The sequence below is a fragment of the Lissotriton vulgaris genome, chromosome 1_1 (assembly GCF_964263255.1).
Source record: "Lissotriton vulgaris chromosome 1_1, aLisVul1.2, whole genome shotgun sequence".
Classification (NCBI taxonomy): Eukaryota; Metazoa; Chordata; class Amphibia; order Caudata; family Salamandridae; genus Lissotriton; species Lissotriton vulgaris.
Genome location: NC_141685.1, coordinates 1558031978 through 1558058223, shown reverse-complemented (window position 1 = coordinate 1558058223; position 26246 = coordinate 1558031978). Strand labels below are relative to the sequence as shown.

Here is a 26246-nt window from a genome sequence, read left to right as displayed (position 1 = left end):
GAATGATTCAACTCGAGAGCATGAAAGTACCATCTTAAGCCACAATTGAGTGTCTTGTGCATAGTTTTAGGGGGAGACTATCTGTAGTGTTGAAGGGTCACCCGACCATGACAGACCCACTCCAAGGCTGACCAATTGTCTCATGGAACTCTGGTTCCCAGTTGGTCCAGAGAACGGTAATTGCGCTGGAGAGAGATCCTGAGTCAGTCGGGGGTACAACGTATGGACAAGTAAAGTTATTGTTTACCCCACGTTGTTGTCTGCCACTTACTTCAAGTGGCGACGAGTTGCTGTACCACCGGAGGCGGACCTACACAGCGCGTGCACAGTTACAGCACCAACCTGGTTCGTGAGAGCGGTGCTGCTGACTCAACATTCCCTGCAACAATCCCTTTGAGCAGAGACTGAAGGCAGGAGTGTCTCTTGGATGAGTGAAAATCAGGTGGGCGAGCAGGGTCCTGGTTTCCTGGCTGGCTGTGGCATGTGTAAGCGGACTGAAGGAGGTGGAGTACAAGACCAGAGGGGGTGAGTTTGACATGAGCGAGCGACGTGAGAAAGCTCGAGCGCATTCACCCTGACTAACGGCAGCCATCTTAGGTGCACATTTTTTTTTACCGGAGTGAACAAGCAGCGTCCATCTTGGGTGTGTCAGACAAAGTCAATTTTTCAAGCAGTTTCTGGCACCATCACACCACCAGTTCAGGAATTACTTTTAGTTCAGCTGTTTGGCGGTCACTGGTCATGGTGTAAGTGCTCAAAAGTTTATTCAACATACAAGTTGACATTGTAGGAGACAGAGGTTCAAAGCTGCAGAATTTGAATATCTGGCATTTTTGTGCAGATTTCTCCAGTGGATTATTTACTGCTTCAGGCATTTTAGTCTGTGTTAGCGCTGCAAGTTGGATGTATGAGTTTAGGCACAAACCAGTATAACATTTTACTTTATTTTTTTTGGTCACCTTTTGCTTTTGGATTGGCAATGTAATCTGTAAATCCACCAACTGCGTTTTTGGGAAAACCAGGTGATCCGCCATTAAATGGTTGCAGTGGCATGATGGATTTGAAACATACCTAGGAGCAATTGGTGAGTCTAATTCAAAGCAGAAAGGGAAAAAAAACTTGCTGTTACATTCTCTGGGTTTTGAGGGAAGATCTTGTTTTTAACATCTTCCTGATGTCTAATGTGAAGGTGACGTTGAGTTAGCTGTATATGAGGAAACCGTAAATAAAATGGCCACCAGGTTTGATGTTGATCCCAGTCTTGTGTTATCGAGGCACTACTTTTTCAAATGAGAGCAAACACAGAGTGAGGATGTTGACGGTTACACTGCTGCGCAAGTTGGCCGTGGAGTGCCAATTTGAAAAATTTTCTGAGCAGCTGATACGTGATCAGTTCATTTGGCACTGCACTGACAAGTCTATCAAGCAGAAATTGCTTTCTCTAGGCAATCCCACATTGACTGACACCATCAGGATTGCGAAGAGCATTGAGACTTCAATCGAGTCGGCCAGGGAACTAGAGAGCATGACTGATGATCGAGTCAATGCTGTTTTTAACAAAAATGAAAAAGAAAGAGGGACTGGAATGGGTCCTTCTACGTCTTCTTCATGTCCTGGTGTTGAGCCCGACGACTCCCCCAATACATTCTCTTGTAGTAGCTCACACAAAGACGTCTTTGACCACCTGACCATTTTTTGTTGTTGATGGCCCTAGAACTGAAAAAAAAGGCCAGACAGCTGGGCTCCAACTTATGGTTCAATAGAGAGTGTAGAGCGTCAAGAGGGAGATTGTCCACATCTATCAGAAATAGGGATGCACCCTGTATTAGAGATGCAAGGAAGGAATATAAAAAAGTACAGGCCAAAGCGAAGAGAGGATGGGAGGAGAGGAGAGGAGATGGGAAGATCTAGGGGAGGCCATTCATCATCCAGATAGTAGGAAGTGTTGGATCCTCTTGACGAAGGGCAACTTTGAAAGAACACCCCCTTTGGCCAATAACATCCCAGCCCTAGAGTGGCATAAATACTTCAGTGACCTCTATTCTATCACGGGAACACATGATGGAAATCAGTTGTCTCAGGATATATGCTACCCAGTGGTAATCCTCTCATTTACCAGAGAGGAAATCTTGTCTTGCCTGGATGCAATTGCACCGCAAAAGCCCCATGCCCGGATGGTATTCCAGGTGACCTCTTTTGCGGACTTAGGGAAACTGGGCTACATATTTTATGAAATCGATATAGCCTAATTCGTGAAAAGGGGCTGAAGTAGTACCCATTTTCAAGAAAGGGGACAGATTAATGCCTTCCAATTACCGTCTGATCAGCTTGATCGATTGTGTGCAAAAGGTCTTCTACTGTTCTGTCCTGGCCTAAATACAGGACTGGAGGGTTGAGAATGACATCCTCTCTCCACTCCAGGCAGGAGTTCGGCGGAAGACCGGCACAATGGATCAAACTTTTTGCTTAGTGATGATATATTGGAAGGTTGTTGTTCTAGGTAAGGGAAGTCTATACCTTGCCTTCATTGACTTAAACAGCATTCGACCTCGTGCACAGAGACTTATTATGGCGGGTGCTTAGGGATATGAGAATGCCCTTCGAGAACCTGGAAATATTAGTTAGGTTACACAATGGGAATTATGCCCAGGTGAGATGGGAAACCAGGGACAACGAACCGAACCCATTAAGATCCAGCTGGGGGTTCGTCAGGGATGTGCACTAGCTCCAACCCTTTTTTCCCTGTATGTCAATCAGATGGCAGATCTTTTGTGTTCTTTACCAGCTGATGCACCAAATCTAGTGAACCAAAAAATCACCACACTGCTATTCGCTGACTATACCCTATTGATCTCCAAAACTCCCATGGGTCTCCAAACACTTTTAAACCATTTTAAGGCATTCTGTGATGAGAGGGGCTTGGTTATCAATACCTCCAAAACCAAGCTAATGATGTTCAACCCGCATAAATCTTTTAAGGGAAATATACTCCTGGACAATGTCCCGCTGGAGAGGGTTAGTTCATTTGATTACTTGGGCATTAGACTATCGGAGGGAATGGCTTGGAAGAGACATTTAGAGAAGGTCTCCTTGAAGCTCACTCAGCTCACTGGGGCAAGGAGTAGGGAGCATCGCTTGTCGAATACCAGGTCCGTAGCCCCTGCGCTCAATTGTACAACTGCAAGGATGTGACCAGTGCCCTCTTTGGGGCAGAGCTGTGGGGCACAGCATCCTCTAATGAGCTTGCAGCTGTAGAAAACAAGTTCCTTAGGAACCTGATATCCCTTCCTTTAAGCACACCTATTCTCCCTCTTAAGCTTGATCTGGGTATTAAGTCCATCAATGATCTTACGAGGCTTTTCCCACTGTTGTTTTGGCATAGATTGGCCTCCACCCCATTTTTGGCTCATTATGCAGCTGCTTTTTGCGTGGTCTGAAATTTGGACACCGCAAATAAAATTGCCTGGATTAAACAAGTAAATGCTTTACAGTCTAACATTGGCTTGTCAACCCAGGCCATCAGTTTAGAAAAAAACATCTTGGCAGACTAAAATATGCTTTCATCGATCTGAAACCTATTTGACATCTAGAAAGCCACTTTGATATTATTAAGGTCCCAGCTGACAGGAAGTTGTACACACAGTTTAGGCACGGCAGCCTACCAATTAATGCTTTTATTAGCTCCTGGCAGAATAGCAGATTTCATCCTAAAGGCTGCCCTTCTTGTTCATGTCCACTTGAATCCATTGGCCATGTACTTTTTGCCTGCAAAGCATACGCAAAGCCAAGAAACAAATGGCTAGCTCCTGTGTGTAGACAATTAGGGACCCGAAACTCTAAAGACGCCCTACGGATACTAAAATCAGATGCCAGACCTCTTTTCGGCTGTGCCACTGCAAAATTTTTAGGCCACGTTTGGGCGATCAGAAGGAGGGCACAACCCATATGGCTAACTGGCATGAATCGATAAAATAGGCTGTGCTGACCAATAAAGATTGTCCTGATCAAATAATGCTGCTTTTTAAATTCTTAAAATTGTTTTATGACTCTATGTTATGCATTTTATTAAGGTTTCTGTGATTAGTCTTGGCACCTTGCCTTTTTGATTAAGGGTTCAATGCAAAGGTTATCAATTTGGAAATTGAGTTGTATAAATAATAACGACGCACTTGCACTTTCGCCAGATAATTATGTTAGCAAGACCCAAGTCATGATCTCTGTGGATATTGTTTTATTTATATGATGCAGCATCCTCTAATATGAAACTGAGCGCTTTTATTTCTTATTTGCACATTGTTTACCAAAACACTCTTTTAATTGTACATGAAATCTATGATCTGTATGGCCGCTTCTTTTATGTTGTTTGTTAAATCGAAATACAGAAATTTGATTGGTCCTGGTGTGGCTAATCCTTTGCAACCGAACTTTGTATCCAAGCAAAATAATTTCTGTTCCAAATATGGTTATCCTCAGCATGTTAAGGGGAATTGGTCGTGTCCAGCTAGGAGTGTTTAATGCAGGCTGTGTGGGAAAGATGGTAATTTTGCAAAAGTTTGTCAGAGTGCAAGACAGAAGTTTACAAAGGTATCAGCGGTCAGTGAGGATTGTGAGGTGGATGTCTACTGGGGGAAGTGGTGGGTGATGATAGTGAAAGCTGCATGCAGGATGAAGTATGTGTTGACCCTTATGTATATGTACAAGTGGGAGACAAACAGCTTTACCAATCCGCGAGTTCTGGGGCCAGAATCATCATGATAACTCAAGAGGTGTTTCAACAGAATTGGCCTGGGCGGCCTCTATGCCCATCTGTCAGGTCTCCATTCTCCTATGAAGGCAGGAAAATTAATCTTCAAGGTTTTTGAAGATTCCATGATGTTTAAAGGGAGGCGTATTTGTGGAAAAATGTATGTCGTGGCTAAGGGGTTGAACATCTTAGAGTGGTTTCATCAAGGGCTTTTTGGTATGGTCCTACGTCCAGGTACAAAGGAACAAGAATCCGTCATTAGAGACTCTGATGACATTGAAGTGTTGCTGAATGAGTTCCCCAAAGTATTTTCAGGGGAGTTGGGAAAAATTGTTGTGTTCCAGCACATAATCAAGATTAAGGCTAATGCGATACCTGTGAAACACAAATTGAGAGGGGTCCCTTTTCCCTTTGAGTGTTCGTAGTGAACTAGAGAAAGAATTGGAGGGTTTGCAGGCCAGAGGTATAATTGAGCCTGTGGAGTCCTCTTTATGTCTTTCGCTTTTAGTTGTGGCCAAGGAAAAAAAATGGGGAGCTGAGGGTACGTGTGAACCTTCAGAAGCTCGGTTCCGGCTCAAACTTAAGACCTATCTATTTCCCAAAGAAAAAATTTGAGGTCCGACCTCTGCCCCCCCCGCTCTGCCTCCTTCATTGTTAGTCTGTTTTTTTTGGTTCTGGTGGACTGCATCCCTAGCGCGGGGACACACTGTTCTTAGTGTAACCAGGCACTTTATAAATGTTTTTATTATTATTATTATTAATATTAGGTCTCTCAACAAAGAGATGGGGTGGATTCTGACCCTCTTCCCAAAATTGGGTAGATGTTGTCCTCTATTTCTGGAGCAAAAGTTTTCACCAAGTTAGATCTAGCATCTGCCATTCATCAGGATGTGTTAGCTGAAGAATCGTGTCATTTCACAGCTTTTGTTTCACCTTTAGGAACGTTTCAGTATTGCTGCATGCCTTTTGGCTTGGAGTCGCCAGCCTCTGTGTTTCAGACTTATGTCCTAATTGCTGAAGGGTATTTCCAAGGTGGCTGTGTTCCAGGATTATGTCTTATTCATGCGTGTTCTCGACAAGAGCACAATCTTATTTTGAAAAAGGTTCTTACCATGTTTGATCAAGCTGGTGTGGTCCTTAAAAGGGAAAAGTGCCAATTTATAAGATCTTCTGTTGAATATCTCTGTCATGGAGTCTCTGCGGAGGGTGATGTCCAAGACCTGGATTGGTTGAGGACATTCTTGATGCTCCTCCTCCAACTGATAAAGCTGAAGTAAAATAATTTCTTGGTCTGTGTGAGTTCTTCTCACGTTACATACCCGATTTTGCATCCAGAGCCAGAGCCATTTCTATGTTGTTAAAGGCTAAAACAGAATTTGTGTGAAGGGGTTATGTTCTCTGATACAAAAACAGCTTACCAGTGTTAAAACCTTTTGATCATAATCTAAAATGTGTGCTGACAGTTGATGCTGGTAAGTTCGATGTTGGCGCTGTTTTGTCACAGAAGGATGGGCAATCTGATTACACTATTGGTTTTGCATCAAGGGTATTAAAAGATGCCTAACTTCGCTATTCAGTGATTGAGAAAGAGTTGCTAGCGTGCTGGTGGGCTATAGAAAAATTCAAGTGTTATCTGTGGGGGAGAAGTTTTGTTTTACAATGGATCACAAACTATTAGTGGCGATCCTCAATGGTACCAATTGCAAGAGCAGCATGCCCAGAATTGCAAGGTTTGCTGCCAGACTTCTCCAATTCAATTTCGAGATTGTGCATATTTCAGGGGGGAAGAACGTGCGTGCTGATTACTTATCAAGAATCCCACAGTTAAGAAAGATGTGTTAGTTGGTGTTGGTGATGATGAATGTTGTTTCATTGCAGCTTTGGAGGTCGAGAATTGCTGTCAGTTCAGCGAAGAGTGTTGGAAAACAAAGTAGGGCCAAAATGTTGTATTAAAAGATGTCATGGAGAAGGTTGTCTAGGTTCGCCTAGGGAGAAATTTTTACTACAAAAACAAAACATGCAGCCATTTTTCAAGGTGTTGGAGGAACAGACAATCGAAGATGGGCTCTTTTTGAGAGGTGACAAAGTGGTTCCCCCAGATGAGTTATGGCACATTATTTTGTCCAAAGTGCATGAGGGTCTCTTGGGTTCTACATTGACCAAACGAAGGGTAGGTGAGTCATTCTGGTGGCCACAAATGGACATTCAGGTAGATGAAATGGTTAAGAGTTGTTGTGTGTGTTGCTCTGCTGACAAAACATTTAAAACTGTCACCCCACCACTTAAGCCCATTCAGTGTCCATCAGGACCATGGAAGAAACTTGGTGTTGATTTGGTAGGGCCATTTAACATTCTTCCTCACAATTCTCATTTTGTCTTTGTTCTCATGGACTACTATTCAAGGTGGTCATATGTAAAGTTTATTGATAAGACGGACTCCTGGGCTGTCATTCTTTTTCTCAAAGAAATTTTCTTGAATGAAGGTCTTCCTGTGGAAATTATCACAGATAATGGAATGCAATTTGTCTTGGATGAGGTAGAGAGTTTTTTAAGGGAGAGTTCCATACGTGATTTCAAGAGCTCGCTTTACAATCCACAAACTAATGGCCTGGTGGAGCGCTTCAATAGGGTGCTGGGTGAGTGTGTGAGATGGGCAGTAACTCACAAGTGTGTTGTGCTTAATGCTGTCCAATCCATGTTGTGATTTTATAGGACCACTCTGCTTTCCACCACAGTTGTCTCTCCCTTTGAGGCTCTCAAAGGAAGAAAGGCTGCTTTGCAGTTCAGGCCAGCCTGGATGAGTAGGTTTTGAAAGGAAGGTGTGTTGCATCATTTATGAAATGACTTGCTCCAACGCAATGTGGAAAGGGCACAGCAGAAACAAAAGTGGTATTATGATACAAGGAACAGTGTCAAAGTTTGCTCTTACAGTGTGGGTGATCTTGTTCGGATTAAAACTCCCAGTTTTGTGAGGAAAGGTGAGTCCAAGTTTTCGGACCCTTTGGTAATTGATAGAGTGTGTAGCAATGCCATAAGGGTTCTTGGCCGCAATTGGTGGAACATCTCTAAAGTGGTGAAGATTCAGGAACATGATGGTTTTGGACATTTGATTAACTCTGGTGCTTTTTCGAGACAACATTTGATGCTTTTATACAGGTCTCGTGGGAGTTCTCTTATTCACCTGAAAGACGTCAAGGGCCCCATTCAACCTCTGCGAAAAAGCCTTAGAGCTCGCTAAATCCTCAGCAGGTACCATTAGGTTCCTCTAGGTCTTGAGGTACTCTGTTTATTTCATGTCTCACCCTCATTACTCTTTGCAGGTCAGGTTTTGGAAAAAAAGGTGTGCAGGTGTTTTGGGGTACTGTGGGGTTCTTATGTGGTTCTTACTTGCCATGTTAATTTTCTTTATGTTGTTTTAATGAATTTTGCCATGCATATCTTATTCCTTATTTGTTTCCAGCACCTCTATTGTTGTACTCTTGATGGTGTAGGTTAAATGTTGTCTTCCAGCATGGGTCTTAGCTGGTTGCTTGCGTAATGTTACTTATGTTTGAGCTTGTTTCAAAGTCTTTTTCTGTTTTTCTCATCTGTTCATTCCTATGGTTTTAATGGTTGTACTAAACCAATGTTTGTTCTTTAAAAAAAAGGAAAACTCAATGTAGTGTTGAAGGGTCACCCACCGTGACGGGCCCATTCCCAGGCTGACCGTTCTCTCATGGAACTCTGGTTCCCAGTTGTTCCAGAGAACGGCAGTTGCGCTGAAGAGAGAGCCTGAGGCGGTCGGGGTTACAATGTATGGACAAACAAAGTTATTGTTTACTCCACATTGTTGTCTGCCACTTACTTCACTATCACCCAGCTCCAGCTTCCCAGGTGATGTGTAGATATATGAAGATGTCTTTTAGGCGATCAGATGTGAAAAGTCTACATTCCGAGATGACCTGTCATATTTGAAAATTTGAGCAGCGGTTCAAAGGATGTTGGGAGAGCATATGTGCTTTGGATGGGCCCAGGTCACCTAAGCCCAACTGTTTATATCTGTGGTTCTCACAGGGAGTTGCTGACATCACCCGTTCAGAGTTTAAAAAAGAACTTGGGTCCCTCTAAAAATGAAAATGCTTTTGCCATACAAGAATATTCTTACAAAGTTCTAAAACACCCACCTGAATCACACTTCCCATGTGTGATGCTGCTGCAGACATACCAATGCAAACGGCACCAAAGAAGACACCTAAATTAAGACAAATTGTACATGATTAAATCTCCCAAACAAGCAAGAACAGCGAAATAAGTTATACTTAATTTCGAACAACTACAATATCTTGCATTTCCTTTTGCAGCATTATACCATTTAGGCCCATGATACAGCTAATGCAATGGTTTACGCATTACAAGCAGTCATTTTGCAACATTATATTAACAAGTATTAGGACTGGCTCATCCATCTGCTTTGGTACAGTTCCTACCCTGTGATGGTCCTACCCTGGACACAGGCAATTCCTATGCTCCCCAAGAAAAAAACTTTCAGTCTCAAGAAACTATTTCTATAAACAAAGCAAACCTCTTGTGGCTGCAAGAATGCAGCACATCCGTTATATGTAGCTTTTAGGTCTCGCCTAGGCAGCACTTGCGCTGTATCTTCAAGACATGGTATATGTGGATTAGGGGCTTTAAGCACAGCCCATCTTTCTAATTGGCTCCTTTTACTGACCTTCATAAATGACTGCTTTCCTTTGGGTAATATGCTCAGCAGTTCCTCCTTTTTTATTTCTGTAACCTCCCATGAGGACTATCCCTATTACATGTGTTGTTACTTGTCATGTTATTTATCACTTTACAAGCACTTTTCCTTTATTGTTGCTTGTTTAGGCTCAGAAACCCGCTGGCGCCCACGCTGGCTTCCTCTCTTCGGGCTGCTGCTGCCTTTTCCTCCTCCCTGCTACTTGTTATTATTTATTTCTTGCTCGGTCTATGGTGTGGGTTACCTTCAGCTCCCATCCGTCTCCCCACCACCTCCAACAAAGCGAGTATTTCGGGCTGTTTTTAAAAAAATATTATGCGTGTGGGCTGCTTTCTGTCTGGGCTACCTTTACATTATAGGTAAATGTGTATAAAAATCTTCCCAATTGGAACTGAAGCACATGCCACTTTAGCCCTTAAAAACAAGTTGATAAAAAAACATAAAAAGTCACTTTTTTATGCTATTTAAAAGTTCATTCAAGATGAATTAAGTTTTTTTTGTGATAATGTTATGTATAATTTAGACGAATCTGTAATACATAACCAGAGTTATCACACAGACTTGTATTTTGTTTTGATGTAATTTATTTAGAGATCATTGCTGTGGTGCACATTACAAGATGGCCGACGAGTATGTAGCCAGCAAAACTATGTGGAAGTCCACTTTTTATGTTGACTAAATCACAATTGTATCTAAATCATGCCAAAAAATGTCTTTTTGGACCTGTGACCAAGGTGTGCAGTCGCCGAAACGAGTTAGGTTTGTTCAGCTATGAAAATAAATCACTCTGGAATTCGCATTTGAAGTGTCTGGAATTTTATCTTGGTTGAGTGCATACCTCCTAGTGTTTCGGCGCTTGTTGGTGAAAAACGATAGGATACATGGTTTCTTTATTCCGTGGTGCCGCCTATGGCTGCTGGATCTCAGCACCTATGAGGACAGTGTTGTGTATATTGTGTAACTGTGTTGATTGACCGTGACACTACAAAGTGGACATTACGGAGAGGAAACTATCAAATACAAAACTGTTAGGGTTACGCTGCCGGGTTGGAAGATGCGGGAGGACATTCGGAGTAGAGGGAGGTGAGCGTTTGCGGCCATAGCATAGCAGACGTTGCTCTTGCAAGTTTATTCTGGTCACATAACCTGTGTGTTGACGAGTGATATTTAAGGGTATCCGGTCAACTTTCAAGCCGCATTGACCTCATTTTTGAAAGTTTGACTCGATGTGTCTGGATTGCCTCTCCCTGTGCCTCCTGTTCTGGATGTAGTCACAAGCCGTTCCAGGTAACCCAAGTTCAGCAGAATGTGTTCTCGTGTTTTTCGGAGCTCCAAGTTAACCAGAGAAATCAGTGTGCTTATTTAATAGAGTGACATATAAGAATATATATATATAAAAATAAATTATTTTGAACTTAATTGTGGTATAGCCATAATGGAAGATTACTCAGAAGCACGAAGGAGACAAAAAGCCAGTGTGGTATTTAACAATGCTACCAGACCAGCAACATTAGTAGAAGGTATGACTTCACTGATGTCAATAACTCAAAAGTATCAAAGACTAGAAAAATTGATAAGAAAGGGGACTTCCAAGTGGTGGGAGGCCATCACTTTGGAAAAATATATTGAGGGAGGAGGAGTCCAAAGGGGCTTAACAATTTTAATTGTGCCCTCATATGAAGAAACTGATCCAAAGTTAACGAAAGAGTGGGCTTCTAATTTAATAGACTTTTCAAACCGTATGTTGTCCATTCTAACCAAGTATGCATGGAAAAAACGTGAGGCTTTCATGAAAACCATTGAAATTCTAAAGGAAGAAATAAAAAAAAGAGGAGAGTAAGGAGAATTTTGAATAGAAAATGGAAGAAATAAACAAAAGAATTGAGAAATATGAGGAAGAAATGATTGCAAAAAAGCTGAGAAAATTCACAAGAGAGCAAATAGATTATCAAGTGGAAGCAAAATCTTCACTTTCACACAATACGGAGCAATTTCAAACTCATAACAGTGGAGAAAAACAGGCTTCCTATTGCTTCCCAATGGATGCCAGGGAAAGTGATATCTCAGAAGATGGACTGATGATGGGAGATAAAGAGATGGTTTGCCCGATAAATTTTGGGGAAGAATTTTGTCTACTAAACTAAGGCAAGCTTAAACAGAAATAGCAGCAGGGTCAAGGTTGGGCAGAGGAAAAGGTCAGGGCGGAAGAGGCAAAGGCAGAGGAAAAACAAGCAGAGAAAAAGCATCAGCTACTATAACAAAAAACAAGGAGAAGTGGATGAAACAAGATCAGCAGCAACCCCAGTGGGATTGGAAACAAGGGCACAAAAGAAAGGATGATGAATAATATTGTGGTAAACTTATCTAAACGTTCTTGAATGGTATAGAGTTAAGAGTTTTTAGATATGTTTTTTCCTTTTGTCCTACTTCTCCTTTAATTATTCTCAGAGCAGAATTGATTGATATCATTTTGTAAGGAAGATGAAACAATGTAAATGGCACAAACTGAAAGTTTAAACATTTGCTGCACCTAAAGTCTTGGCTAGATCAAGGCCCAATGTTTTAGCTATAATACGCTATCCACTCTAACTTATCTTAACACGGATGATTCTGATCACATACCTGGTGATGCATCTATACTAGGTCTTAAAATTGGCAATGATTGTCCTAACAACTTTTAACCTAAATCAACCTTTAATCCTTCACTTCTCCCATGTGCAATTGACACATTTGAAGTTTTAATTGTGAAGGACCTTAAATGATTAGCTAAAAAAGCAAAAAAAATCTAATTAGACAAATGACAACCTAACTAGAAAAGAGAGAATGGTCTTGAAACATTTGCAATCAGATCAAAATGTGGGAATCTGCTAATCAGATAAGGAGGTAATGTTGTGCTGCAGAACATCGAGGATTATGTAAAGGAAGGTATGTGCCGATTGAATAATCAGGATAGTTATGTGACAATGTCTAAAGAGAACATTGATAATTCAAATACAATGTACCATGAAATGTTAAATATTTGGCACAAAAAGTGCCTTTTGGAATGGGATGAATAAGCTTTTCTTCTCAACAGGTTCCCCTAAATTTCAGTTTTGGATTTGCTGCCTAGGCTTCATAAAGATCCCTTGAATCCATCAGGGAGGCCAATTGTTCCCTCTACATGGTCCCTGTTGGAGCATACCTCTAGTAAAGGTTTTCTACATAAAATCAGAGGTGTAAAATGGGAGCAAGATTTCCCTATTACTAATCCTGGATGTGTGTACTTTGTACAACTCCATCAAACATATTTATGGGTTACAAGCCTGTAGACATTTTTTGAAATCTCAATCTATTTCCTATTTCCAACATACTGAAATGCTATTATCCATGATGGAATTCTGTCTGAAAAACAACTTTTTCATTTTTAATGAGACATGTTTTTAGACAAACGCAAGCTACGGCGATGGGCACCTGTTTTGCTACCAGTTATGCCAACTTCATGATTGGCTGGGGGGAGCAGCAGGTGTCCAGAACCTATAAACAGTATAACGACCATGTGAAAATGTGGGTTCTTTATATATATGATCTGTTTATCATTTGGAGAGGTAGCCAGGAACAGGTTAATAAGTTCATTCTCCAACTCAATATTAATGAGTACAATTTAAAATTTGAGAAGTACTATCAGTAAGTGTGAAATCTAGTTCCTTGATATACAGATTAAGGTGATGGATAACAGATTAACATCTAAATTGTTTCGTAAAAAAACTGCAGAGAATACAATCCTATATGCAGAGAGTAGTCATCCCAGGAATTTGATAAAGAGCATCCCTTATGGGAAATTTCTACGTGCCCCTAGAAATTGTAGTTCCATGCTGATTTTCTAGAAGAATCTGAGCATATGTTGATCAGATACTTGGAACGAGGCTATAAAAAATCGGATACAGCCAATGTCTGTAAAAAAGCAACCAATTTGAGGCGTGAGGTAACACTTGCTCCGAGTGTATCAGAAGGCAAGTCCGACGACACTCAGATTAGATTTCTTACAGCACACAATGCTACCTCACATGAGATCAGAAAAAGTTTTGTAAAACATTTGGATATTTTGAAAAAAGAGGCCATCTTAATAGATGTACTGGGAGACTATCCTTACATCACTTATAGAAAAGGGAATTCCTTAAGAGATAGGTTATGTAGTAGAGAAATAACTGAGAACAGATCCAAAATTTGCTCCAGACAGGGTTTTTATTCCTGCATGTCATGTAAGGCATGTAAGTTTAGTGTCAATATAAAGGAAGTATTTTTTCCTGTCACTAATACTTTTCGAGTGATTGAAAAATATTTAGCATGCCTATCTGATTTCTATGTATATGTACTGACCTGTCCGTGCCAGAAAGCTTATGTAGAAAGTACAATGTTTCCAGTCAAAAAGCATATTTTGGAGCACATGCGTGCAATCCAGAATTAAGATAAACAATATCCGGTAGCTCGTGATTTTGAGAAACCACATAAAAGCAACAGAAATTTGCTTTGCTTTTATGTGGTAGACGGTGTCCCTCAGACGATCAGGGGAGGGGATATGATTCCGAAATTGCACCAGTTGAAATTGAGATACATACTCTTGACACAAGTGCAGTGCAGGGTTTGAATTCTGATGAGGAATTAGCTTGCTTTTTGGGGGAATAAAGTTGTCTGCAATATGTTTTTGTAGGGGTGTGTGGCTGTATCCTAAGTATTCCCAATGAACATAATATACATAATACTTTATGCACCAAGGCATCTAAAAACTTTTTTGGTTTTGACTTTTTCTTCACAGCACTGACAGTTTTTAATCATTAGCTTCTTTGTATTTATTTGCACTACATTGGAGCATTACCTATAGAAAAAAGCATGATAACAAGAAACCAAACTTGGACCATGTAAGATAGTAGTTGGAAATTGCAACATACCAGACAAAAGATATGGTGCTATATATTTTACAATTTATATTTTACAATTTTTGTTATAATATGAATTATGTGGTAGTATGAAAATCAAGGCTTTATGGTGCGAGAGAGGATACTCATGTTAATAAGTGAATGTCAGCCCACTGGGGCATTATACTATGAGGGAAATATTATTTTGATTGTGATTACTGTAATCTTTGAATATGATTTTATTATAACCATATCAGCCTTATTTTAAGGTCAATTTGCTGATGTGTCAGTATCCGATTTTTATTCCGTCATATTAACTATTAGTGTCGTTCATGTATGGTATAATGATAGATATGCTGGTTATCCTTGTTTAGTAATATGCCCACTGGGGCAGAATTGAACCCATAATTGATGAGGAAACTGAGATTTATTTTATTTGATACTTATTGATGTTTCTTGTTATTTACGGCTCATAACCTTAAATGTTATGTAATAGTTATTGAGAAACTACGATTTACATTATAGGTAAATGCGTATAAAAATTTTCCAGATTGGAATTTAAGCACACAACACTTTAGCCCTAAAGCACAAGCTGATACAAAAACATAAGAAGAAGTCCCTTTTTATGTTATTTGAAAGTTCATTCATGATGAATTAAGATTGTTTTTGTTGTAATAATATGTATAATTTTAGACCAATATGTAATACGTATCTAGACTTATCACATGGGCTTGTATTTTGTTTTGATGTAATTTATTTAGAGTTAATTGTTGTGGTGCACATTACAAGATGGCTGATGAGTACGTAGCCAGCAAAACTATGCGGAAGTCTACTTTTTATGTGGTCTAAATCACAAGTGTATTTGAATCATGCTGGAAATTAATCACTCTGAAATTCGCATTTGACGTGTCTGGAATTTTATCTTGGAGGGAGTGCGTACTTCGTAGCATTTCTGCACTTGTTGGTGGAAAAACGTATATATATAAGCATTGAGAATATGATGAGTGCTGTCTAAGCAATGACGGACACATGACCTATAGAAATTATAGCGCTAGGTTTAAAAGGATATGTGGGAAAAAAGAGTTAAGTAGCCCACAATATTTACTCAAGCCCATTCAGGGTGATATGAGAACGAAAAAATGTATATACAATCTGGAATGCTTAAACGTATATGCCCATTCAGGGCGGAATTAGGGATTAATTTAATTTAATCTAATTTGGTTACGCAGGGTATATAACCCTTTGAAAAACCGGCATGCGATATGATGCGGAAAGGAATGTTTTTTAAATTAATTTTCCCACAAGATGGTAATAAAAGTGGTGTGAAGTTGAGACTTGATAAAATTGTCTCTCTTGAGGTATATATAAAATAATCATGTTGATTTGTTCATTTATTTGCAATGAATTTAAATTGTAATTGAGTAAAATGACGAGTCGATGAAATGATTACAGTATATATGAATTGTAGACCATTTGCACATTTCAATATGGTGCTTACTATCTGGAAAGGAATTGTCCTTCTTCAATTTTTGTTATCTAACCTATATGTAGGTCTGTTTTCAAGGCGCCCGTCGACACTGACGAAGGCTTAGGCAGTAATGTGTTTGTTTTGATTTAAGTGCACAGAATAAATCCTGATTTGGATTTTGTACCAACGTGAGTGCTGGTCCTTACTGCTTTGAGTGACAGGAGAGCGTGATATATATATATTTATATATGTATAAAAATATATATATATATACAACAAAATCCAAAAACAAGGGACAGAGGATTCAGAACTGGACGCACCAGGGCAAGAGGAAGAGGAATGATGGGCAACAGAGAAGACGGTGCACCCTGGCAGAGACGACGAAGCAGTCTAGCCGGACAGGCCGACTAGTTCTCTCAGAGCAGCAGAGGGGAGAGCCTTGCGGTGGTGGTAGGAGAGGTGAGAGCCCCGGGTCCCAGAAGGGGGCCCGGGTGAAGTGGAGAAGCAGTGGCCGAGGCCGCCATTAGCAACGTGGGCTCCCTTGATGAAGGAGAGAGCCCCACGTCGTGCTGCACGAGACCGGACCAGAGCCTGCCCGAGTCAGTGAGTGAGGGCGGGGGTGGAAGACATAGCCGGTACTCCTCTTCAGGGCAGCCCCGCTTAACAGAGGGCTGCCCCAACGGTATTGGCATATTGTTTAAAGGGCCCGTGCCCAGCTACTTACCTAGACACCATTGTGATGTCATTTTCCAGAGCGGCCCCTGATGGCCGCTCCGACGTTCCACATATTTCTTTCCAGAGCCTAGAGGGCTCCAATGTGCGCAGTATTTGCTCCAAGAGCCTAGGTGGCTCCAAGGCTTCCCATTATTCCTAGAGCCTAGATGGCTCTAAACACTTCGCATTAATTACTTTTAGAGCCTAGGTGGCTCCAACATGGGTTATTTCTACTTTAAAGGCCTGTGTCCTTCCCCCGCAGCTCATTAGGGCACACATGTTTGTTTTTAGAGCCAGATGGCTCCAACGTGTGACGCAGTTGTTCTTAGGGCCAGTGAGAGCCCATGCCGCAGTTTACATTTCACAGCTGCCCAGCAAGTAGTGGGCAGCTGCACCGTTTAGGTTCATTCTTTTAGGGGGACATGTGCTTTTGAACCCAGGAGTGAGACGCACTCCTTCATCCCTACCTTCGCCTGCACAGCTGCGCAGCACTTAGTGCCAGCTGCAACGTTTAGGCCTTTTCTTGAAGATTCCCAGCTGCCCAGAAAGTAGTGGGCAGCTGCCACATTTAGGTTTGCGCCAAGTGCGCCCCCCTGACTATCGCTGCATTGACAGCGCGCCCTGACTTTGTAGACAGAGGGCATTTGAGCCCCTTGGAAATGGCCAGTTGGCCCAGGGGACTATAAGTCTGTAGGGCGCAAGGCCCTAATGTCATTATTATATAGGTGCTAGGAAATGTAATGTTTGTAGTATGATTTATGCACTTTGATTTATGCTTATAGATGTGCTTTTATGCTTACTAGGTTTTACCTACTGTTTTATTTCTCTACTGTGGTCTAGGTTTGATGTATTCCCTACTGCAGGTTATGTTACTAAGTTTATTTCCTACTGCAAGTTATATTAAGGAGTGTAATCCCCTTATCCTGACTTAGAAGTAAGGGTCCCTATTTGGACAAAGGTGAATACCATTGCCAACTAGAGACCCCCAGATCTAACATGTGGCAACAAGGGAGAAGAGCCATACTGCACAACAGGAGGATGGATGCTGAGACTGGCCCCAGAACGACTCCACCCCACTAAAAGAATCACCCGGTATGTGGAAAAGTGGTGAGGGTGCTAGGTCCCTACACCACTGAATTCGGGAAGACTCTGGACACCAGAGAGACTGGTACTGATATAGGCCTTGTCTATGCTGCAAAAAAAACACCAAATAGAGTTTCCTCCTACTTTGCCATCACAGCCGCCAAATACTCACAGGTGTCAACAACAGGGGAACACAACATGGCGAACTGCGCAACATCCTCTGCACCCAAGAACTTACTATGATAACATCTGGATTGCTAATGTGCAGCGTACTAATTTGTGAATCCTAAAAAAAATTCGAACTGTGTGCTTCGTGTCTTGGAATGGCCTGTGCTAGACTTTTACCTTAGAGATGGGGCAAACTCATGGCCACAGAGAGAAAACAGTCTGTCCCTCAAACTGATGCCGTTTGTTCCCATTTAGTTCTCTCTCTGTCTTTGTCTACTTCCTTTGCTCCCATCCCCTCTCCCCTGAATCTCTTCCCTTGCCGGCTACACCACCTAGCCCCCTGCCCTTTTGCGCCCTGTTACTAAGCACTCCTTCTCCCCTTGTTGGGGAAAGATCCAATATTTATACTCTGGAGTCTCACTGAACCCGCTGAGAGAGTCCACAGTGCCAAGGGAGGCACTCAAAGTTGAGGTATGGTATGGCACCCCTTGCCAAAGGACTCCCTCTCCCCTTTTTGGGGAAGAATCCGGTATGTAGGCCTTGGAGTCTCAGAGACCCCTCTGAGAGAGTCCACTACGTATAGGGAGCCTCTGGCAACAGGGATGCGGAAATGATACCACATCCCCTGGGACCACAGTTTACCGGACTTTGGACGCAGCTTTGACTCGTCTTCTGGTTTGTGTCCCTTCACCCTTCCCACCCCCCTCCCCTCCTCTTTCCATGCTGTGTCTCTCACTCTCCCCTCCCCTTTCCCTCCTCCATTCTCTGTCTACTTCCCCTGCTCCTACCCCCCCTCCGCCGAATCTGCCCCCTTGCCTGCTTTTTCCCTTATGTACATATGTCCTTCTTGTTTGTCTCGACCTTTCATGTAACTATGTTGCCATGCTCTAATAACAGTGTAACCTTTGTAACAATGTAACCAGCAATCTATGGTCTGATACTCATGTAAAGCGCTCTGATACCTCCGGGTCTAGCCAGCGCTATATAAAACTTTTAAAATAAATAAATTAGGAAAGAACAAAGGCATATATGCTGAGCAATCGCACAGTATTAAAAAAATAACTAACATTGCTCATAAAGAAAATGAACCAGACCTGATCAGTAACCTGTCTCAACATGCACTATCTGATGCGGAATGAAGCCTACTAAATAAAGGACTGACATTTTTTCCAGAGAGTCATCATGACCACGTGGAAACCAAAATAGACATGTACAAATACGGAAGCTGAAATTAAAAAGGTTTTTCAGCAAATCTTTGCCAGTTGCTGGGACAGAAAACCCTGGAGGAGAAACAACAATGATAGAACAGGTGAATCAATACACAACTGCGGAAGTGCAAAGCCTGAGAACTGCGTATGGACTAGCCCACGAGATCATTGGAGCAGAATTATCGGATGCACATATTTTGAAAGAAATGGGCATCAACACAGGCAAACATCCACAAACGGACTTTAAAAACCAGTCAAAATTCTGCCCAGCATTACACCCAGGCAACTGTGTTGATACTTTTCATGATCTAGTGGTGGCAGAACTAGACCTGTTGGAAAACATCAAACATATCACATTGAAGAGGCGATGCCCCAACTGAATAACACAAAACATTATCAAGTGTTAAAAAAGAATCCCATTGGGGGCGTGGCTTAGCGGGCGAGGATGGCGGTTGCAGCTTCCTAGAGCTCCCGTCGGCCCGATCTATATCCGACTAATTATCCTGGCCCCCTGACCCACACCGCTGACCAACTGGGGGGCAAGTGTGTCAGATAGTGCTGAGAGTCTTCCGGCGCAAGAAGCGGCGCTCCTGGGCTATCCGGTGCGGCTGAGTCGCCAGCGGCGTCCTGCGGCCTAGTCTTGGACAGTGAGGCCGGGGCCTCGATTTTGGTGCTGCCGGGCAGGAGGGCTTGTGTGCGGGCCGGCCGCACTGCAGCTTTACCGGGACCTGGAGTTTCCTGAAGTCGGCGGAGCGGCGGACGAGCCCCAGGCTGTCTCACCGACCGCAAAGGAGGCGATTTGTGCACGGAGGCCCCCCCGGGGGGAGTGGCGGCCTACATCGTTACCGGGCAGCCGGGGCCTCGAGTTTGGTGATCCTGGAGCTGGCACCCGACTCTGGCTGCAACGAACCGGGGACAGGACCTGGGAGGCTGAGATCCGGGTATGTGGCCTTATCCAGAGGATTGAGCACAATGCCACTGTGCTTCCTCTGGAGGCGGACTGCTGGGCAGTTGAGCGGGCTGCTGGGGATCGTACCCGTGCCTGGCGCAGCCCTGAAGGGGTATACGAACAGTAGGTGGCTCCACTGAGGCCCTGGTGTTGGTGCTGTCGACTGCGGGGCTTGGGAGGACGGCCACTGAAGTGCATGGGCCCGCAGCACCCGGCGAACTAGTGCAGAGCGGTTAGCAGCAGGTGGATCACGGGACTACAGCACCACGAGGTGGCCGACGAGGTGGGCACAGACCGAAGGCCAGTCTAATACTGATTTGAGGCACCTGTTCAGGTTTCGGCCGGGGAACCAAACGAGTACCAGTAGTAGCAGTATCAAAGACGTTTGCATCCTGGTGCAGAAAAAACATTGGGTTGGCTTACACTGGACGTTTTTGGAGGTGCGTGGAGTCCACATTGGTGCGCACACCCACAACATAGCAGCCTCGGGGGTGACCGCAGTCATGACCAGGGGTGGCGGCGGTCCCTCCAAACAAGGACCCATCGATACATTTACGGGGCCCAGTGGGGGGTCCGGAGCATCCGGAGGAGGTCATGGAGCGGGGCCGGACAATGCGGCGCTCATGGCAGCGATCACCCAGTCCAGAGACATGCTGGACGCCAAGATTGGGGCAGTGGGTGCGGATGTGACCCTGTTGCGTCAAGACCTACGGAATGCAGTGGCACGGATTACGGAGGCGGAATCCAGGATTTCGGTGGTGGAAGACGACGTCAAGACCCTGAAGCAGAAAATGGCGGTGATGGAACACACTCAAAAGGGCCTCGCGCTCCGGGTGGAGGATGCCGAAGGGCGCGCACGCAGAAATAACCTTCGCTTCGTTGGTTTTCCGGAGAGGTGTGAGAAAGGAAATATGGAACAGTTTCTAACCCAGTGGTTGGAGGGCTGGCTGCCCTCGGGGGTTCTCTCCACTTGCTTTGTAATTGAGCGGGCGCATCGGGCCCTGACACAGAGGCCAGCGGAGGGCGAGCGGCCCAGACCAGTGATCGCTAGACTTTTGAATTATCATGATAGAGACGCTATGTTGCGGGAAGCAAGAACCAGGGACTCCATTTTATTTGAGAATCAGAAGATTATGATCTTTCCCGACTACACCAAGCTTGTGCAGCAGCAGCGTCACTCCTTCATAGCTGCCAAAGCCAAATTGCGGGGATTGAAAATCCAGTATTCCCTGCTGTATCCGGCCCGCCTGCAGGTGATATACCAGTCACGGACACACTTCTTCGATACACCCGAGGACGTCTTTAAATGGAATGACGAAACGTGAGGATCAGGCCGCATGCCCAGCCGGGCCTGGACCCGGGTGGTTCGAGGGGATCGTCGCAGGACAGGGGGGACCAGCCTGCCCGGGGCGGGCGGAACCGGAGGTCCAGGTCGCGGAAGAGATCCGCTTCCGCCAGTGAGACACAAGACAGTGGAACTATGGATTCTGATCACTCTGGGAAAAACCATTGAGGACCTGGGGAGAACTGCACTTGTCTGTGGATGCTGTGGATTCCAGCTGACGGGGGTAGCACAGCCATGTTCCATTGTTTAGATGTATTAACACTGCCTATGTTGCCAGTTCTAAATGGTGCCTTGTACATGTGTGGTATTGCGGGTTGAGGTTCGGGAGGCTACTCAATAGGGGCCACCAACCTCCTACTAGAGTGGGAGTTGACTGGGGGGGGTGATTCTACTGTTTTCGCGGGTGTTGGGATCCATTGGTATGGTTGACCTTGGGTCCTCTGTTTTGGGCCCGAGGTTGCCCATGCTGCGACAGGTACTTCAGAGTTTAATGAGGTATAGGGGTGGGGGGTGTGGTGTGAAAGGGGGGGAGGGAAGGGAAGAGTTGGGGGCTGGATTAGGTTAAGGTAGGTGGGGGGGTTGGTGTTGTTGTGGGGGGGACCTGGGGTAGGAGGGGGGGACCGCACGTGATTTTCTCTGATTTACTAATGATGGTGCTGAGGGTGTGGGTGTGGCGCAGAGGGCCTACTTGGTTGGTCCCATTTGACTATGGCTGATGTTTCTCAAAGGCTCCCCAGTGAATCCATACGTGTGTTAACCTGGAATGTCAGGGGGATGCTCGATAAGATTAAACGGGGGGTAATTCTGCGATGGGGGAAGAGGGAGGTTGCAGATGTACTCTTGCTACAAGAAACGCACATGATGGGATCGAAGGTGCTTAGTCTACAGAGGTTTGGCTACCAACAAGTTTTCCACGCCGGGTTCTCTAGGGGGTCCAGAGGTGTAGCTATCTTGGTGCATCGCAGGTTGGCCTATGTCCACGAGAAGCAGTGGGCAGACCAACAGGGTCGCTACATTTTTGTCAAAAGGATGGTGGGTGTTGAACCTGTGGTTTTTGGCAGTGTCTACGCCCCTCCACCTCTGCAGTGGGCCTTGTCTGAGAAGCTGTTTACAGTATGGGTGGATATCCCAGAGTCCTTGGCAGTAGTGGGGGGCGATTGGAATGAGGTATGGACCGCCAGAGACTGTAGGGGACACTGACGGCTGCCCCTCCTACCCGGTTGAATGCTATGGTGGAAGGGATGGGCTGGGTGGATGTGTGGCGACATATGCATCCCAAGGCGCGCGAGTACACGTATGTTTCTGCAGTGCATGGCTCCTTCTCGAGGCTGGATTATGTATTTGTGCCCAGTGTCTGCCTAAGCAGAGTGCGGGAGGCTGAGATCTTAACGAGAGGGCTGTCTGACCACTCCCCAGTAGTGGTCAGGGTCGAGCTGCTTAGGAAACGACAACCGTTCCGGTGGAGGATGTCCTCGTGGCACCTTCAGCAGCCCGGCTATATCCAACATCTGCGGGGGGCGATTGCCCATTACTGGCAGGTCAACCTGGTGGACGATATAGACGCAGTCGTAGTTTGGGAGGTGATGAAGCCCACTTACGGGGTGTCGACATCGCGTGGTGTGCGGCGGCCCGTCAACGACGCCGGGAGACACTCGCGGAGGCGGCCACACTGGTGGAATCCCTGGAATGGCGGGGCCGGGGAGGGGGCGATGAGATTGCGGTGCGGTTGCTCCTACAAGCACAACAGTCCTATGCATCTATACTGCTTGATGAGGCTGGACAAGCGTGGCTGGCCACGCGGAGTAGAATATATCAGTGGGGGGATAAGTCCTGCACAATGCTCCATAGGCTATGTCAACGTACGTTCCAGCCGATTGCTCTGCCCGGCCTCACTGCGGGGGATGGGGTGGCGATCACGGACCCGGCTGAGCTAGCGGCGAGGTTTGCTTGCTGCTTCATGGCGCAATATGCTCCGAGAGATTGTCTGTCGGCGGATGAGATAGCTAAATTCATTGACGACTTGCCTCCGAGGGCGGTCTCGGATGAGACCAGGAAGGCACTTGACGTACCCCTTACAGCGGAAGAACTGGGCGATGCACCGGGACAGCTCAACACGGGGAAGGCGCCTGGGCCAAGTGGCTTCCCGAGCGAATTCTATAAGAAATTTCAACTCCAACTGGGGTCTCATTACCGGAGAGCACTGGAGGCGGCGCGAACACAGGGTAGGTTGCCTCCTGACTGGCGTCATGCTGAAGTTGTGGTCTTTCAGAAGCCGGGCAGACCCCCAGATAGACATGACTCTTACCGCTCAATATCTTTGCTTAACATAGAAGCTAAAATACTGGCTAAGGCTCTGGCGAACCGACTACTCCCATATGTGACGGACCTGGTCCACCCGGACCAGGCCGGCTTTATGCCTCGTAGGGCAACGCGACACAACATCCGGCAGGCACAAGCGGCGGTTGATGCCATGGGGGCCACGGGGGAGCGGGCAGCTTTGCTACTAGCAGATATTGATAAAGCTCTTGATTCGGTTAGCTGGACGTACCTATTTGCGCTCCTGCCTTGTCTTAATCTGGGCCCAGTGTTTCTTTCATACATCAAACTACTGTATACCAATATTACAGCTTCGGTGCGTGTCTCCGGGGCGGTCTCGGAAAAGTTTCCGATTGGTCGGGGGACCCAACAGGGGTGCCCACTGTCCCCGTACTTATTTGCCCTAGCGATGGAGCCGCTAGCCTCTTGGGTGCGCATAGACGCCCAGATGCGGGGCTTTGTGTGGAGTGGGAACCTCACTGATAGATATTGCATTGTATGCAGACGACGTCCTCTTCTTTCTTACTGATTTGCGTCGCTTCGGGCCCCGAGTGTTGGAAATCATGCTTATTTTCGGGGAGGTGTCGGGCCTTTGTCTAAATTCACGTAAGTCCACTCTGTGGGTGTTGGGGGGCGGTGTTATGGATGACCCCTGGGCATCAGGATTGCAGGTCGCAACTGGAGGCTTGAAGTATCTGGGGGTGTTCCTCTCGGAATTGGGGGATCTTGCCTGGGAGCGTAACATAGTGCCAGTATGGGAGAGGGTTCAGACGGACGTGAAAACGTGGTCTCGGATGCCCCTAACTATTTTCGGTAGGTCCGCAATCTTCAAAATGGTTGCGCTCCCACGCCTTTTATACCATCTGCAAAGCTATCCCCACCTGATTAACCCCCGGTGGTTTCGGCAGGTCAACTCTGTCTTAGGCCGTTTCCTATGGGCTGGGGAGGCTGCCAGGGTGGCGCTGCGGACATGTTTCCTGTCCACGTATTGTGGTGGTCTGGCCACTTCGGATCTATTATCCTATTACCAGGCCTCCCAACTATTGGTACTTAATGAATGGTGGTATGGAGACAGAGGGGACCCAGCATATGCCCTGGAACTCTCGCTGATGGGGGACAACACACTGCACATGATCCTGTACTTAGCTAGGATGCGGCGAACACTGCTATGTGTCACGAGAATTGTCTTTGTTGTGTGGCGACAGGCGCTGCGTCGCATGGGCTGGTGGGGTAGATTAACAGCGGAGACCCCGTTGGGGAACAACGGGCTGCTCCCCGAGCTGACCTCCCTGGCGGGGTTCGATAGCTGGGACGCGATTGGGATCTCGTCGTTAGGACACGTCTCGGCCGGGGTCACCCTCAAATCATTCCAGGAGCTCAGTACTGAGTTCCACATGCCACAGACCCAATTCTTTCGATACCTACAGGTTCGCCATGCGCTAGCGCCCAGCATCGATCCCAGAATTTAGCCCAATTGAAGCGAAGGTCTTCATGGGAGACCTTGGTGATAAGAAGGTCTCCCGAATTTATCAAACACTGGTCACTCACTGCTCCTCCACCCTACTTCCCCTCAGGGAGGCCTGGGAGGCGGATGTTGGTCCCCTAGACGAAGATGATTGGAGAGAAGCCCTGGAATCCCCGCGAGGGACTGCCATTGCAATGCGGCTTAGGCTAATCTAATTCAAGTATCTACACAGGGCCTATTACACCCGCGAGCGGCTGTGGAAGGCGGGACTGATTGGATCTCTGGAGTGTCTGCGCTGTGGGGCTGACACGGGTACGCTGCTGCATACTGTGTGGTCGTGTACTAGGCTGATTGGTTTCTGGAGGGGCGTATGGAGTTGCTTGTCAGAGGTGCTGGGATGGGATCTTCCCCGCACCCATCGATTAGGGTTGCTTCATGTATTGGAAGGTGTTGGTGGGAATATATATAAACGCCATTTATTGTTGTTGGGTCTTGTTGTTGCCAAAAGAGACCTGGCCCGAGCATGGAAGGGAGAACGAGCCCCCCCCCCTGTGTGCATGGAAGGCTGGACTAGACTACTTTATGGGGCTAGAACACCCGGTGTTCGAATCGAGAGGATGCCCCCGTAAGCATTTTAAGATCAGGAAGCGGTGGGCGGACTATAGGGGGTTGACACTGGATCCCCCGGTGGAACAAGAGGAAGACATATAGGTGGAGGATGCCGTACAGGCCTGAGAACTGTGTCATGCCTAGCACACTACGACCAAGTACTGAATGTTTTCTATTCTCACATGCATGGGGTTAGGGAGGGATAAGGGGTGGGTAGCAGGGTAGTTGGGGGGTGGGGGTTGGCGGGTGGTGGAGGAAGGGAGGGGGGTTTTCCTACTTTTTGTCTTTTTCTCCTTTTATTGATTGGACTTTGCGCTAGTGATGTAAAATGTGTCATGATGCTTGGTGGCGATCTCCTGACTGTGGGGAGCCACGTGTCTTATGTTGCTTAATCACTCAATAAAAATTTGTTGTGAAAAAAAAAGAATCCCATTAATTACCAGACAATCAAACTTAGTGAAGAAGAAAGGAAGTTTCTCATGATCGACAATCCAGTGATACCAACTATATATTTGCTGCCCAAGGTGCACAAGACCTTAAACAA

General features: G+C 45.4%; 1 protein-coding gene across 1 annotated transcript in view; it reads right to left on the bottom strand.

Moving 5' to 3' along the window:
• The window catches only part of LOC147750804 (sodium-coupled monocarboxylate transporter 1-like), a 366759-nt gene that overhangs the window by 148077 nt on the left and 192436 nt on the right, over positions 1 to 26246 (bottom strand). Inside the window, exon 10 of the mRNA XM_086936978.1 lies at positions 8908 to 8975. Coding sequence (XP_086793104.1) covers positions 8908 to 8975 — 68 coding nt within the window. The remainder of the gene's footprint in view (positions 1 to 8907; positions 8976 to 26246) is intronic.